Below are 17490 nucleotides of genomic sequence, written 5' to 3' on the forward strand. Positions count from 1 at the left end.
TTAGTAAAAATAATGAGAGGTAGACCGTGAGAGGAGATGATGGGGGTAGAAGCTGTAGACAGAAAGCAAGGTTGCCATGCTGTGTTCTGTGACCAGGAGATTGTGTCCTGCCAGATCGTACTTGTTGGGTTTTTTCTTTTATTTTCCTTTTTCTTTTCTTCCCCCGTAGTTTTTCTTTTTTTCCTTTCCTTCCTGCTTCACCTCTCCTGTGCCTACTGAGAATGGAGTGGGACAGCCTGCTTGTATGATGTTTCTCAGACAATGAAAACAGGGTATTCTAAATTTGATAATAGCACATTCATTTATTTTCTGAATGCTAAACGGCTATACTATATCTGAGTAATATCACTTACTGTGGAGAAGATGACTTTTATTACCTGATAGAAACCAAATTTTCTCTATGTCTTATTCCCGACACATTCTTGGTTTTTTTGATATGTCTATAATATTTTATACTCCCTAGATAACTGAAAAAATGCTTGCATAATTCTGATGAATTTTAATTAGAAGCATGTGTTTTGCAAGGAAAATGTAACACATGGAATGAATGGTCCTTTGTTGGGCTGACTGTTAGACTTTCATGAAGTAAAATAGTCATTAATACTTTTTAACAGTTGAGGTAAAATATACAGTAATCATACACAGACATTTTCAACAGTTTGTTAGTCCACATTCCAGTTTTTTCTTGTTTTTTGTTCTTACAGTATTAATTACTTGCCTCACTCCCCTTGTTGAAAGACATAAAGAAAAATTAAGCATATATATATGTAGTAAATCTTTCTTTCCCTGACTGCTTTATTGAAAGAGGGACTCTGACCCTATCAGCTAAATCTGTTTTATAACAAAAAAAGTTTAACTTATCTTCGGTATTAAATATGGACACTTGTCCTGGACTTTTACCACAGTTCAGGAATATTTAGATATTAACTATAAAACACCTTGCAGTGTACTGCTGAATCACTTCAATCCAACTTACCCATTTTTGCCATGCTGGTCTTCAGTGGATTTGAACTGACATAATTAATATGCGTTAGGGAAAAAAAAACAGATTTGCGATTTCCATATTTCTTTTTCATTAGAGGAGAGAGTAGTTTCTCATAGTCCTGCTAATCTTCATTGTCTTTAGAGGGCTCTTTTTTTACCGCCTAGTCTGCTGTCTGAAACTATCAAAAAAGGTGTTAGTTAATGCTCATTATACCTAATGAATAGCTTTGGTATAAAAAAAAAAATAATCTGAAACATTTTTTTGAGAGCTTCTAGCAAATGACTGTAAGATGCTAATTTCTAATCACTGAATTGTTATGTCTGGGACCTAAAGTCTTAATTATAATCATGCAGCTGCTTGATTTTTATAAACTAAATATGTTTGCATCTATTTCATTTACTGTATCTGGAGCTCAAGACTGTGCAAGCTGCAATTTGTGCCAGATATCACTCTTCTGTATTTCTCAGGCTGCCATCCACATTTCAGGGGTGGGGGATGGTTTTCACCAGTTTCGTTTCAGCCCCTGGACAATGTCTTGAGTCCTTTTTGTCAAAATGTACCTTCAAACTGATCTGTTCTGATATAGTGCTTTTTGAGACAAATACCTAGGTAAAACTCATATAACAAGACTTGCTGTGTATTTAATCCTACAGAGGCATGTTTGGAACCTTGGCGGGTATCAGATCTATAGGAGCCACCACTGCTGGCAAAGTACATACACCTGCATTTATTTCCCTTTACGCCTTTTTTTTTAATTCCTGACAATACCGAATATAATTATTTTCTTAATAACTGAATTTCTTCCTTGCTGTGTTTACTCAAGAGAATCAATCGAGTTCTATTTTCTTTCTTTAAAACAGTACACAATGTAGAAAACAAATTATGTGTTGCAGCTCTGTTTAGAGAGCATAAAACGTATCAGTTATTAACATTTCTTCTTCCACTTATTTAAATGCATTGTACTGTAGCAACATGTCAACACCTATTTATTGTTAAATACTTTAAATGAGCATGCTGGAGATGAGGGTCAAGAATATTTTGTCATTTATTATATTGTTTCTCAGAAGAACACAGTGTTTTAAAAATGTGCTTTGTGTGAACATTCTAGCTTCCAGCTGAAATTTATGAGCTATATCCTACAGGCTGTAACTCAAAAAAAAAAAAAAGAGTAGAAAACAGAGCAAACCATGTGCATAGGTGAGCTACAGAAACCAGGGCAAGCTCATGAGTCTTGTGTTTGGTGAAAGCTAGACTGCTTATGCTACCAAAATTATCTAAGTTACTTTCATATTCAAGTACAATATGAGGCTCAGACATAGTGAAAAGAAGCAATTTTTCTCTCCCAGATTAGTGTCTGCAGAAAAGATTGGAGCTGTCTATTACGTGTGTATTATGGACAAAAAAATTGCTCTAATCCCAAATTAATGTATTTTAAATAGAGCTTTATTCACAGGGCATGAATAGGTTTGCCTGTCTTAGCCAACTGTCTCAAATCACAGCTGCACATAAAACCTGTCATCAAAGACAATGCTGAAGAGGACTTCAAGAGGAATTTTTTTTAGCCCAGGGCTCCCCAGCCTTTGTGAAGAAAGCCTCCCCTGTTAGTTCTTTCTCCTCTTTGTTGCTCTACTGCTGTGCATCTCATCTGGTTGTAACTGCCACTAGACAATTAACACTAACATAGACATGGAGCCCACACTGAGCCTTTCAAAATCTCATAGGTTGCTTTCTGTGTTATACCACACTGTTATGGCTGTGCCTCACCAGTTCAGAACAGGTAACCCAGTCTATCTTCTGACTGTGTGCTGTACTCTGTCACTATATTTATCGCATCTCTATATGCATATGCACATGATACTACTACTATTTTGTTTTTAAAATTATTTCAAGGATAGTAATTGAGATAAAACATACTAATTAGTAAATGCACTTGTTTGATAACTGTTTTTCAGTTAAAATTGACTTTCCCTAGTCTTGACTTCAGCTTCACTGAAAATGTTCTTGAGAGATTTGCATTTGCTACATTTCTTATTTTAAGAGAAGTAGAAAATTTCTCTCTGTTCTATAAGGTTACGTATCTTCAGATGTCCTTGAACACCAAGATATGTATTAGGGGAGCAAAATGAAAAGAGGGTATTGTGGCTTTCCTTTAAGACAGAAAATAAGTTACATCATGAGGCTTTTTTATTTCTAAAGTTATTTCTGTGGAAAAGCTGCTTTAATTTCGGTGTTTTTTTCCAAAGTTCTGTCATACCAACAGGCCACCTGGCATCAGCCTGTCCTGACCATCTGCTGTCCTGATAGGTAGCCTGGATAGAGCTCCTGAAAGAGGCTGCCCTCGAAAAATGTTTCACTTTCAGTGCAACAGGTTTAAACCACAGCAGCTGATTTTTAAACACAGGCTAATGGACTTGTGCAGGGAATCCTTTTTGATTGCAATTTTTCCTTTTATTAGCCTGCTCTAGTACCTGGAGATTTACCACCGTTGCAGTCTGTCTTGATAAAGGTACCATGAGAGTTTCCAAATTTAGAATAAGGAAACCCTCAGTGGTGGAAAGGAACAAATCATCATTACTGATTTGCCTTTCTGTGAGAGTAATGAAATCTGTATGCTGCTGTAATTTAAGGGCAAAAGGCTACAGTGAAAATGAAGTAGTCATATTGAAGTTTGTGGCATTGTTTCAAGACCAGGTTGGGAAATTCTAAAATACCTTTGATTTAACCAGTAACCTTCAAATCTAAGTTGGCTTTAACTGCGGCAATAGACTGATTACATTTTAGTATCATATACTCTGACATGCTTGGTCTTGCATCAGATGTTAGTTCTGTTCTTGGAAGACTGCACTGTCCATCTCCAGCTTAACTTCTGGTTCTTGGTATTGATATATTTTAAAAAAACCTAGAGGTTATCATGCCCAGTGATTCATGCATAGGATTCTTCGCTGATGAGCTGTTACAAGAACAGAAAATAAAAAACTTGAAAGAAACTAGTTTACTCTTTACCTTCAAGTAAATAAGTGAAAATTTAAATGGCTAAAATGAGTTTGCTTCTTTCCTTATATTCAAGTATTTGTTGTAAAATAAAAATCTTCAGATATAAATGTTTCAATAACACACATTTTAAACACTTCAGGAACTTAAAATACCAAAGTCCAAGGTTTGCCATGAAAATGTAAAGACATGAAATAAAATAGTATTTAAGGAGCTTTGAACTTCAGTTTTCCCTGTCTGTTCGATTCCTTTTTCTCAAGCATCCTCTGGTACCTGAGGTGTGAATCAGATGTTCACACTTCACAGTGCAATGAGAAATGAAAGTGAATGAATGACAAGAAACAAAAACTGCAAACCACTGTGTTGTTTAATGGTCTTAACCTCTGAGACCGTAGCTGTGGGAAGCTGTGTGGTTTTCCACTGCTCAGTATGAGAAGGGAAGGGTGTCCACCACTTTTTCCTGTTTGTGAATTTGAATTTTAATCTGGCTTTGTGAGAATACCACGCCTTGTTGCCAACACCCACACTTGCCCCCTGACTGAATGTTGTCTCATTAAATAAACTGGTGTTTCTTTCAGACAAGAAAGTGTTAGATGCAAAGGGTTGTTGAAACAAACAGGTTTCATTGTGGTTCAGGATAATCTTGTTCATGTTACCCATGCAGGACCAATTTCTCCTTTATAACGGGGAGCAGAGCTAATTTTTGAACTTGTACATTCAGGTTTCATGGTTTGCGCTTTTTTAAAATGTTTTTTATACTGTAGGTGGAATAGTTTGGAATGTTAATATAGCTGTTACTCGCCCTCTTCATGCCTTTTTTTCATGTTTTGAACACCGTTTTCTGAGTGGGAAGGGTACTTGTTGCTAAGAATATATAAATTTATTTACATAAGGTGCTGTCGTAAGGGAAAAAATAACTGAATTATTGGCTTGGAAAAATAACCTGATAAAGGTGTGTGGAGGGTCTTGCTACTTGAACTGTACTCAGTTTCTGTTGTTCACTCTGTAATTAAATAAACCAAAGATATATGTTTGCTTTGCAACAGCAGACGGCATAGGAACAAGCATTTTGGTAGTTTTTTACACTGGATTCAATGGCCTGACAAGAAAAGATTAGCTGTGAAATTTTCTGTTTAACTAAAAGGATTATTGTAAAACACATTTCTAAGTGCTAAGGTATGGTATGAGTCAGTAAGAAAAAACTTACTGACAGGTGAGGCTTTATAGATCTTATATTTAGAATCATATCTTGATTGATGAGATAAATCTGGCTAGTTATTCATAGATGTGAGAGTGCGGTGTATGAGGAAAACCAAAAGGCTGGGTGGGTTGAGAAGAGGTTGGTCTCATCTTTGCCAAAAGAGTGTTACCAAGAATATGGAGCCAACTCTTCTTGGAGGCACACAGCAAAAATGTGTGAGGCAAAGGACACAAGTTATAGCAAGAGAAATGCTTAAAAGACACTGAGGAAAAAAATCATACTGAGATTAGTTAAACCCTTGTACACATTGACAGAAAGGCAGAGTTGTTTCCACCCTTGGAGAACATCATAATGCACCTGAACATTCTCATCTAACATTGTTGGCTGTTGTTTGAACAAGAGTTTAGGTGATCTCTCAAGTTCCCTTCCAACCTAAATTACTTTGAGTCTACAATTCTGCTTGTTAGAAATGCAAGATATTCCTGCATGAGCTTTTTCTCTTAAACATGCTTGCAAAGCTATAAACCTCTTTAACTTGCATTCTAAAACTATCTTTTGCTGGTGATATAGACGGCATAATGTGCACAGTCACAGAGTTGAAGGGGAAGGAAATGAAATTATGAACTAGTATACAAAAAGGAAATTCACTTACACTGTGCTATGAATTTCTGGAAGTGCATATACACTCCTGGTATAAGTGTGATGCATCATCTGGTGAAGCTATTGCACTGAAAATAGATTTCCTGAACGTATGCTGCATTTGTTCAATTCTTTCAGCTTAGCATTTTGATAGACAATAAACTGTAGCTGCATGGTGAGCTTTAGTGAATGTGCTATGGGAACACATCATTATTTTAACTAAAATATAATTCCTTTTGTGAACAAAATTTTTGAAGCATTACTGTTGATGAAAGTGCCATTCTAATTTATCCACCCAAGTCCTAGTGACTACTTTCCTGGTAGAAAATAGCAAATAATTTAAAAAATAATTTTAAACTATTTATCCGTAGTTTTTAATCATATACAGATATGATAAATTCCTTTTTCTTAAAATCTGCTGCCTTCCACGAGTCTGTTGTTCTTGTTTGTGTATTTCAGTCTTTCTCAAGGAAGAATTCTTTCTAATACTAGGCAATGGATCTGAGAACATTTCAGTTAGTTTCAAATTAGTGTTTTAAGACTGCTGCTGATAGACTTTTATGAGTTTTTCTGTGCTCTGCCACTCAAATATACATTCAAATAGAACATATATATAATATATTGCTTACATGTAACCCTTTCTTTTTAAATGTATATCCTTATTAAAATGTACTACACTTTTCTTGCCAATTCAAAAACCAATCATGTTGCATCCAAAAAGAAAGTCTCAAAGTTGAATTGCAAATCTGTGATAAGGCAAATTTTGCAGCAAGCCAAGAAGTCGCAGAGTATCAGAATACGTGAAACTTTCATGGAAAGTCAGTAAACTGGAATACGGTCAATAGAGGTAATGCAGAGTACATGAAAGTATCTTTTTATGGGTGATGGCAGCAGCTTAAAATGTGAATGTTTGGAATTTATAGAAAATCACTAAGAAACTTGTGTGTACCATGAAGCCCTCGAGTTTTTCGCTAATGGTACTCTTAAGTACGCAGCACAAAAAGTTTTCATGTCATTTTTACAGTCTCTCTGTTCATAGCAATACTGAAAAATCTGTATATAAGCTTCTCTAAAAGGCAACAAAAAGGTGTTGCTGCAAATATCTTCCACTCATTTGGCTTATGAATAATAATCCCAGTTTTAATGGTGAGTTCTCAGAAAAGAGGTGATAATGGAAGTGTTGGCACATTCAGTCTCCTCAGCAGGTGTTACAATAAAAGAAGCTTTAAGAACCTCAAGAACAGCACAAGGGCAAAACCTACAGATGTTTCCTTCAGTTGTTTGTAAAGAGGGAGTTTTGCTACAGTGCTATTGTTTCAGTTGTCCCTTTTCTCTTGGGGTTTTACTCCACTGTATTTCATCGTACTCAGTTCTCAGAATAGCAGAATTCCCTGGTAGGGCACAGCAAAATGGGGAGGAGGGATCTTTCCTTATGACCTTTCCTTTCTCTCCTCCTGACAGGAGAGTTAAGACTTTTCAGGGCAAAGAGTTTTATTATGAAGATCAGCACCAACATAGAAACCCATATGAGTGAAAGATTGAAATGGCATCATTTTAGATAGATTGTGGAGTAAGAAAAAGAAATTACATGCAGTTTTGAAGTGTCTGCTTTTTAGCTGCACCAATGGAAAGCTTAATCTCCTTGCAAGGAAGGGCTCTCTTTCTCGATGAAAAAGTTGAATGGCAGGTCTGGTGAGTGTTGCTTTTATTGACTTAAAATATGCTCCTTGTCATACATTGTAAAATGAGGAAGATACGTTCATAAAATGTGGAGTACTGCCTAGCCGGAAAAGATCTAGTTATTCCTGTTTAAGGTACTTTATCATCTTGGTGAGTAACTAAAGGCCAGAAATACTGTTTAACTGAGTTGCAGAACAAAATTCTGCAGCTCTGGAGTGCTGAGCTACTAAGGACTTCAGGAAGACAGAGCTGCATTGTCTCCAGTGAATTATTTTAAGCTTTGAATTTGGTCACTTCCTAAGTTAAATTTTTGGTTACCTTTTTCCATTTTAAAAGGTTACAGAATGAGTCAGTAACTCTTTGAGAGCTGATATTTTTGAATTAAAGTGCAATAATTCAACAGATCAACGTTCAGCAAATATTACTAAGAATTAATATCCCACATTTAAGTCTTCAAATATATTGAGATGGTGAAATATTTGCTGTATGTTTACACACAGTATATGAATGGAAGCCCAAGTTTTTTCTGTCTCTAACAACCTCACTCTACTGGGAGGAAAGAGGGGAGATAATATATTAAAATGTGATGCAATGTAATTCAATGTGTGTAAATTTTTGGTGAGGGCTTTTGCAAGGACTAACTTACGACAACCTGGTTTCTGCAGAGAATTTGGTAATAGAGCTGTAGCTCTACAGCAGCTAAACATAGAAAGGATGTACAGTTTCATTGTTCTTTGCCTCACAAGGAAATCAATTAGCTTAAATGACAATAAATTCAATATTTCTCTATTTTTAGCATGCCTTCCTGAGGAAATAAGACTTATGTCATTGCACTGCCTACCTGCCTCTGTTCCCACTGGAGAATGTTTGGAGAATTGCAGTCAAATCTAATGTAGGAGTCAAGTTTTCAACAATGCAAAGTTTTCTACAAGATTAGTGAAAGTCACCTTAAACTGGCATCTTCCTCTCACTGAGCATTTACAGTACAAGTTCAGTGGTTCTTTGTTCCATTTAGGTGTGGGCTGGTCAGGCAATGAATGCACGTTCCCAAAGGATCTGCAGTGCACTGCTGGCACTTAGGGGCTAAAAATACTGTGGGGATTGCAAACAAAGAGAACCAGAGGCATTTGTGGGAGAATGGGGGCGGATGTCAGTGGAAACAGAAGAGAGGCATGATGGCAGTAAAAATTGAAGAAGTTTAGTGCTTTACAAAACAAAAATTAAAAAAAATAAAAACACAACAAACAATTTCTTCATGTTGTAGAATACATACAAGAGAATGCATCTGAACTGATCCTACTATTCTTACTGTAGTTTTGAGTAAGCATAGTAAATAATTCTCAGTATTGAAGTTGTCTTAGAGAACAAGAATTGAAATTTTAACTGTATGCTGTGAATTGTTGCCTATAATTTGACAATTCAACAACTCTACATTCAGACCAAACTACTTCATGTTTGTATTTTTCCAGCATGGACTTATATTAATCCAGGGTTTTTGGTCACTGCTTAATTAAATTTGTAAAGGTATCCCATCTACCTTAAATTCACTTTCCTTTGCCAGCACCTTTTTGATAACTTCCGCTTTCAATTTTGTCTTAGTATTACAACTGTTGTTTAAATGGATGTAGTATAGTTTAGCTCACTGTTTCAGGTGATCTCTGATGAAGCTAACTGAATGCCTTGGAAAATGTTATGTACTGCAAATTTTAATTTTTTTTCCGTGCTAGATTTTCTTCCTCTGTGTAACCACCTCTGCTTCAGTTATGCTTTGTCTTAAAGTTCTCTGTCAACATCTGTTCTGCTCTCACATTGAGACTAAGTGTCAGAAACTTCATGCTTCCTAAGCCGCCTGTGCTCTTTTCTTGTTACCTATGCATAAAGATTTTGCCACATTTGACTTTTTGCAAAATACAGTGAGTAATGTCTGCAGTCACCGTGTTCCACATCTAAAGCTTCCTTAAGTGACATGCTGTGTCTTGCTAAGTAATAGCCTCTGTAAACTCCTACGTAGTTTAAGTTGCAGTAGCAGATGTGCGTTGTCTGTAATTGGGCTTGTGCCAAAAGTGGAATTGATTGCTTAGAGCTCCCTGGGATTTTTACGTGTTTCATAGATTCCATAATTGTCTGTTTCAGATTTTCAGCATAGGATTAAATATTCTTTGGTTTACTGTGAGCACACCTTTTGGCTTTTATGCAGACATTTTACTTTTTATTAGAGTTCAGTTCTTATTTTCTTGAAGCTTTAACTTACATTCATTTACCATTTTGGTTTTTTAACAGGTCATCTGAACAAGAATCACCAAAGTGAGTTTTCTTTAAGCTTTCTACTACAGAATCTTTAGCTTTAAGATATGGAATAAAATATATAACTTGAACTGATTTCTCAAAGTAGTGGTCTTGTATGGTTAGAAGATAGCCATAAAGGTATAAACCAATGAAGACTGTAAAGATTTTTTTGAAAAAATTAGGGAATTGGGTCAGAATGTGGAAGGTCTTAAGTCCTAACATACCCCTAATCACTAATAATTAAAAAGTTGTTTAAAAATTGTTGTAAAACTGATGCAAAAATCCACTAGTAATTTTATCTGGTAACTCTTTATATTGTACCGGAAGTCATTAACTGAAATAATTTGTCATATTTTTCTGGTATGTAAAATTTTTTCTACACTGGAAAATCATTATGAACTATAATCTCAGCTTGCAAGTGAAATGTTAATGCTTAAATTGCTATGGTCTGAAAAACTTATGATGTATTTACGTATTTTACATATACAATGTTCCTTCTTGCCTGACATCGGCCTCACAGGAATTACAAAAAGTCCTGGAAGCTATCAGACAAAACCAAAATTTTGACAATATAATTCCTTTAAGTGTCATTACAGTTCATTAGTTCAAAGTATTTTCCACTTACTCAGAGAGCCAGGTGGATAATATCTCCTGAACACTGGGAAGTATTTTCTGTAATAACTGCAAATTCTGCAAATGTTGCGCAGAACACTTCATCCCCATTACTAAGTACAGGTAGTATAACTGAACATCAGAAATATTATGGCAAGAATACATTTGCTTGATAGCACCTTTCAGAATGTTCACATTTGTTGCAGTCAGATTTCCACAAACGGAGAAATAAGTGTTTGCATTACTAGAGTTTGCTGCAATGCTAACCTATATGTTAAAAGCCTAAGTTACGTTACTCTATAATGTAGTATTACTTCTTTATTGACAGCAGCAGTGACGGCTGGAAATGGTTCAGAAAAGCTCAAATATATAGTTACACTAGTACCAGAGCACAAGTAAATGTTTGAATTTACAAATTTTGCTGTCAAGGTTTACTTGGCTGTACTTCTGCTACTTGAACCCTGTCAGAATTTGATGTTGCTTTTAGGGATAAACTACAACAAGCAACTAACAGTACTTGTACTTCCAAGGATCAAACATGTTCCATTGTGGTGCTGGGTTGTCATCAGTAGCAGTGCAGAGTGTTCTTGCAAAATATACTGCTGCTGAGCATGGGATCTGTCATGGAAGTGAAAGAAAAGTCTGTCTGCAGTGGGGTAGTACAAGTGGCTAGAACTCTGTGCCACACACAGCGCTATATGTTAGTGACAGAAAAGTGTCTTAGCTCTACCTGAGCTTTCCCCAGGACAGAGATTTTTCCCAGTGTTATGTAGCATTTATGAAGACGGGGCACTTAGTTTGTGTGGTATCTGTGAGTTTGGTCCAATTAAAGAAGGGCTTTAGTATGTCTAACAGGACTGTATTCCATCCTTTTCGTAAGAGGGCGTGTACTAAAAGAATGTCTGAAAGGTACTGGAGCACCACCAGGCAACTTGGCCAGTTCTAAGATTTCAGATATTCAAAACTAAGATTTCTAAGATTCTAAGATTTGAGATATTAAAAAAAAAAAAAAAAAAAAAAGACTTTTGCTATCCTTAAATTGTAAGGTTCTTGAAACAGTAGACCAGGTCTGCGGCCCAGTTTAATTCTGGGTCCTTCTACATGGTTATAACTACTTCAATTGCACAATACATTAACTGTAATTAAACCTTTCATTGTCACTTCATTTCCTATTTTTCTGTCAATTTACCATGGCTTTTCTGCAAACCGCCTCTTCCCAGAGGGCTAAGGTTGAGATAGCACTCAAGGGAGGAATGAAAATAAAAGTGCTTTGCAAGAAAGAGGGTGGAATCATGGCAGAAGTTTTTCATGGATAGGATTGGCAACTGAAGTGCTTTTCCCCTGGGGTTTGGCTCTCTTCACATTACTGTGATTTCCTGTACCACTGTGACATTCAAATATTTTGGTTTAAATGTTATTGCTACTCTGGTTTTGTTTTGTCCATTCTTTGGGATATCCACTGATCAAATGATAGGCTTCAATCGTACTCCCGTCCTCTTATCTTACATCTCAAGAAGTGGTGTTATATCTAAAGTTGGCTTGCTCTTTTAACTGGGCAGTACATTTTTACGTTGTACTATTTAATATAAAATCTGGATAACAATACCTTTATAATATTTATTTATCCTTTTTAAATGAAGGAATGTATTGGGAAACAGTCCAGTGCAGAGACCTCTGACCCATATCTCACCTAAAGCCTTCGCTGAGTCTCCCAATGGAGTTGGTAACATTTCCAGCTCTTACCCATTGGAAGGGGTGGATAAGCAGTTCTTAGAAACATATGACAACATTACAAAAAGTAGCTCAACGGAAGATTCCAATCAGTACTACTGTGATAAGGTATGTCCAATTGTGTGCTTTTAAAGTCAAAACTAGTATTGAATGTAGCTTTGAACTGTAGATTAAGAATGGACAAAAATTGTGTGTGTATTTCAGGATGAGCACATTTTATGCAGTAACAAGAATAAATCTTGTCTTACTACTCGAATTTATCCAAGATCATGTACAAAACATGGCAGGCAAGCCTGCCAACTACATTGATTTCCACAGTGTCCGGGCTTCCAGAAGCATCTGCAGGGGAAGTTCCCAGTGGAATGGGAATCCATACATTTCCTCCAAGGGGAAAGATCAGATAACTCACGTTGCTCTGCGTCTTGATATCAGGCCCAACTGTACTTTATCCAAGGCATCTCTTCTTCAGGGTGGCTACTCATCATCCTTTGTGTTCTGCACTGACAAAAGAGCAGCAGCTCCCTGCTGGTGTTACGTTATTTCCCCCATTTCTCCAGCCTGTTCCAGAGGAGTGCTAAGCAGCTTCCTAACCTGCCTGTCCAGTAGCTGCTGCCAACTTTTAATCCTTCTGTCTTGCGGATCTCTTGCAGAAGATATTAATGCACCCATTTAGAGGAGAAAAACTGCGGCAAAGTAGTCACTTCATGGTCTTCAGAGTAGATTTGATTCAAATACGTTGCACCGAACTTTTTTTTTTTTTTCCTTTTAAGTCACCTTTAGTAAAGACAACACGTTGAAAATTTTAATAGGAGCTATCCATTGAGAAAGCTAACGTGAGAGTAACAGTGTTAAGACAGAGCAAGCAGAGAACGTGTTTGCTGTTATGTATGTTACTGTTTTTAGAAATTAAAGTTATGATCATAAGTGTATTCTGTAACCTTAGCTTCTTCGTATTTTAAATATGGATTTATGTATTCTTGTTCACATCTAAATTTGGAATTTGGATGTACTATTTTCTTATTTGCTGCTACTTTCTTTTAAAAATTAGGAAACTTTTTTTTTCTATATATCGCAGAATGACGTAATTGAGGGAGATTTACTTTTGGTGCGTATCATACCAGATGAAGACGGGAAGTTCGGATTTAATCTAAAGGTAAACCAGCAATCTTGTAGTTATTTTTAAATGCTTTATAGGAATACTATGCTTTGATTTAATGATTATTTTTCATTTTTAATGCAGTGCTTTGAGAAAAGCAGTATATTCTACAGGAATTTCTTATGCACAGAGTTTTTAGAAGTGGCAGCCTAATCATTAAATGCTAAAGCATCATTTACAGAAAGGAGCCTTTACCAGTTCTGTGGGTTTTAGTTGCACATACTATGGGCGTGGCACATTTCCAAAGCAGAATGCCTATTTGGCAGCTTAAATATGAACTCGGAAGCCTAATTTAAAGCGTCAACTTTTGGAAAATTAGACCTCTGTATTATAAAACAAGTTAGATAGTTTGTGCTATCCAACTGAACATATCCATTAAAAAATAATAGTTGAAAGGTGAAAATTAATTTATGAAGAAAACTGAAATTACTATTGATAAATGACTTGTAAATTTATTACATTCCCTCACTGAAATTCCATTTAAGCTGACAGAGTAGTGTGAAGCAGTCATAATATTAAAATCAGGGCAGAGTTTGATCTTTTCACCCTGGGCATTTTATTGATGGGGCTGTGATAGAACGTCATGTAAAGAGAGAGTAAGGGAGTACAATTGTCTGGAGCTGTGATCCTACCTGATCCCTTTGCAGGTTCGTCACAACATCTCAGAACACTGTCCACCTTGCAAATTCAAGTGTTGAATTACACTTGCTTGAATGGTAGAGTTAGAATAAATGCTGCATTTGATCTCTTTATTGCATACTAAAATATATGGCCAAGCGAAGGCCCTGGGTCTAGTTTACCAGAAATTGGTAGATTTAAAGATACTGCACCTTCCCACCTCCATTTACTGATGAAAATTCCTTTTTACCAGCCCTGCCTATAATGACAGAGCATAAGTCTTATATAAAAACAAAAGTGATTACATGTTTTAAATATTGCTTATGCTTATTATAATGGTAAATTTATTGTTGTTATTTATTTGACATCCCTCTAGGGTGGTGTAGATCAAAAAATGCCGTTAGTGGTATCAAGAATAACTCCAGGATCGCCTGTAAGTAAATTCTTAAGATTTTTAATCCCTTCCTTTACTATTCCCTCCACCAACATAAGCAGTATGAGCTGTTCAAAACTGACTTGACCAGTGGTTTCTTAAAGTACAGATTAAAAGATCTGGAAGTGTTAGCCAAACAAATTACCAGCAGAAAACATATTTGTTTTCCCCAGCCATCTCAAAAAGTGCATCTTGAACTGGAAAATGTTTGATGAGGGGTAAGAGCAATGATTAAAGATTTGAATCAGTGTCTATTAAAGGAGTAGTCTGGGCCTCTGCAGCCTAGGAAAAAAAAAATATTTAGTTTAAGGGAGATGTAGTAGAGATCTGTAAGATTAGGAGCATTGTGAGCAGGGAATTCCAGTCAAAGAACTACAGGCTACCAAAGCAAGTTAGTGGAAGTCAGGTTCTTCATGCTTAGTGAAGCAGTTCTTCATGCATAAGATGGGTTACCTGTGAAATTCCTTAACAAAGAATGCTGTGGTTAAAACAGTTGTGTGGGTGGTCAGGAGAGGACAAACCTTGGGAGAAAAGCCTTCTGATAGTTGCTGAATAGACAAACCACAACAGGCTGAGGAAACCCTTAGGGTTAAAAATATTTATAGGATGGGAGTGTACTTGGCAGGAGAGGGAGAAAGGGTGCAGAACAATGTTTTCTCTGTTTTTATTTTGCCATGGATTTTTGCTTATGGAAATATTTATGAACTAGGTGGAACATTCATGAGAATTAACACAGCCATTGGGGATTCTTGCTGAACTAAGAACTAGTAATAATAATATAACATCTTGGTAACTTTTTTCTAAATAATTAGTATGTAAATTTGTGAGGACATATGTTATCTCAATTTTTTTTTTCCTCTCACCTTCTTCCAAAGTGTGTTTCACAACTGTCATAAAATAATTTCAGTGCAATCCTGATAGGATGTATTGCTGACTTAATCCCCAAAATCCAATGTACTCTGCACATTTTAGACTCTTTTGCAATACGATAAGCAGTCACAGGGCTGATATCTAAATGTCATTACGTAAATCAAGCTAAAACAGATTGTTTGAGAAATTGTTTTTGTCACATTTATGATTGCTGGTTTGATTTATGCAGTGCATAGTACTCCATGATGAACTACAATAATTATTTGAATAAAATAGTATAAAATTATCATTGTAACTTAAATCCACAAAGTGAAATTAAAACGGTCCTTAAAACATTTCATGGTCAACCTAGACAACTTCTTGAGGGTGATTTGAGATACTGAAGTTAATGTAGGGCAAACAGGCTCATTCCATGATCAGAGAATTAAAGAAGCTTTTCCAGAGGCAGTGATTTCTTCTGGCAGATTCAGATTGTTTCCTGGAAAGTATTGATCTGGGTTTTTTTTTTTATCTTGGATTGAAAAAGGACTGGTCTTCTAACTTATACACTTCATTTAAGCATCTCCAGTTAGTGACATAGCCACCAAGTGAGCAAGTTATCAAGGGTCAGGGAATAAATTGGGAACAGTCATCCATTACAATATACTCAACAGGAATGTTGTAGAACTCATGTCATGCTACAGCAAGGAGAAAAAAAAAAAACTTATTTTTGGACCATCTTAATATTAACATTGATTATATTGTTTTCCATAAACTAAATTTCACCTGTTCTTGACTGTTTCATGAAATGTAGCTGAAATTGGAAAGTGCAAGTTAAGCAGTCTATGGAATACATTTATATGTTATTCTAGTTCAATGATGGCTCTGTTCATTGTGTTTGCTACTATTTTATCTTGCTCTAGATTCACTTAGTACCCTGTAAATTGTCTCAGGGATGTTGCTTGGTAATACTATTTGCTAAGATTATTTCTCAGTTTTGGAGGTCACTTTTTCCCATTTTCCTACAAAAAGATCTGAGGAAGCAAATATCACCAAAATAAGGCCGTATTTGGTCTTTCAGGTCCTAACTTTATTTTTGAAATCCCCCTCTAATACAACAGCAAGGGAAGATTGTAGAACAGAGTAGCCAAAATTGTTGTGGGAGAGCATTAAATCTAAGAACAATCATTTATTGCATCTGTTTTGGTTTTTTTTTAACTGAAGTACTATACTGATTTTTTTTTTTTTTCACAAATGTTATTAATGTCCTAAGGTACTAAAGAAGTCATTATGGTTTTATTTAATAGAGCTTCTCATTGAAAAATAGGGTGCATGCTTCTAGAAGCAATAACAAGGCGATTAGCATAAAATGAAACATCGAGTGTGTACAATAGGACAGGAAGCCTTTAACATAATTAATTGTCTGGAAAAGCTTGGTATCTGAAAAATCTACAAATTATGCTTACATGGAAGGAATTAATTCTCCTTTGAGAGAGATTTGATTTAGTCAGATAATTCAAGTAAGATAGATGAGCCATTAACATGTCACATGACTAAAAAGTTTCTTTGAGCAAAGATGTTAATGTCTTTCTGTAATAAAGAATGAAAGCCAGCAACTAGCCAAGAAATCTAAATTATACACAGATATAGGAGATCAGAAACTGTTCTCTCCATGTTCTTTTGAACTTCTTGGCTCTCCTAGGCTGACCTGATATTATCTTTATATCACTTATTTTTTCAAATAATTATAGTTCAGAAATAATAATTTATATCTCAAATAAAAATATTTCTGAGTTACTAAATCAATCAGTCGTTCATAGTTGCATTCTTCAGTCTTACCTTTGTCAATTGTACAAAATATGGAAAGGGAGATTTTGGGGCGCTGTGAATACCTAGTTAAATCAGTGTTGAACAACACTGTGGTTGTTCCTAATTCCCATTATTCTTCAGTTTACATTTGTCTTTTTAATTAATCATTATCAATCTTTCTTATCTTTTATTATTTTCTTTCCATAATTCTTTGGAAAAAACTGAGAAAAACGATTTCTTTTTAATTTTTAACCAGCTTTTCTGCTTGGTAGGTTTTCCTCTTGCATGCATCTATCTTTTGTCTGTCGTCTTTGCCTGTTTTGTGGCACTCGTACATGACTTGAGGTTTTTTTTTTCCTTTTACTTTATTCTCTGACTCCACAACATCTCTGGGCTACCTAATCCAGTGCTCAGTAATCCTCAGAGTAGAAAAAAAGTCTTTCCTGATATTCAGGTGGAGCCTCCTGTGTTTCAGTTGCCTCTTGTCTTGTCACTGGGCA

The 17490-nt window shown here is 35.8% G+C and overlaps 1 protein-coding gene across 5 annotated transcripts in view; it reads left to right on the top strand.

The window, feature by feature from the left end:
* Positions 1-17490, top strand: part of PTPN3 (protein tyrosine phosphatase non-receptor type 3) — a 171720-nt gene that overhangs the window by 126979 nt on the left and 27251 nt on the right. For all 5 annotated transcript variants that reach the window (XM_071804386.1, XM_071804387.1, XM_071804388.1 and 2 more), the window contains 4 exons: positions 9777-9800; positions 12035-12233; positions 13201-13278; positions 14276-14332. In XM_071804386.1, the coding sequence (XP_071660487.1) occupies positions 9777-9800; positions 12035-12233; positions 13201-13278; positions 14276-14332 (358 nt within the window). The remainder of the gene's footprint in view (positions 1-9776; positions 9801-12034; positions 12234-13200; positions 13279-14275; positions 14333-17490) is intronic.

This window comes from Patagioenas fasciata, chromosome 2 (genome assembly GCF_037038585.1).
Source record: "Patagioenas fasciata isolate bPatFas1 chromosome 2, bPatFas1.hap1, whole genome shotgun sequence".
Taxonomy (NCBI): Eukaryota; Metazoa; Chordata; class Aves; order Columbiformes; family Columbidae; genus Patagioenas; species Patagioenas fasciata.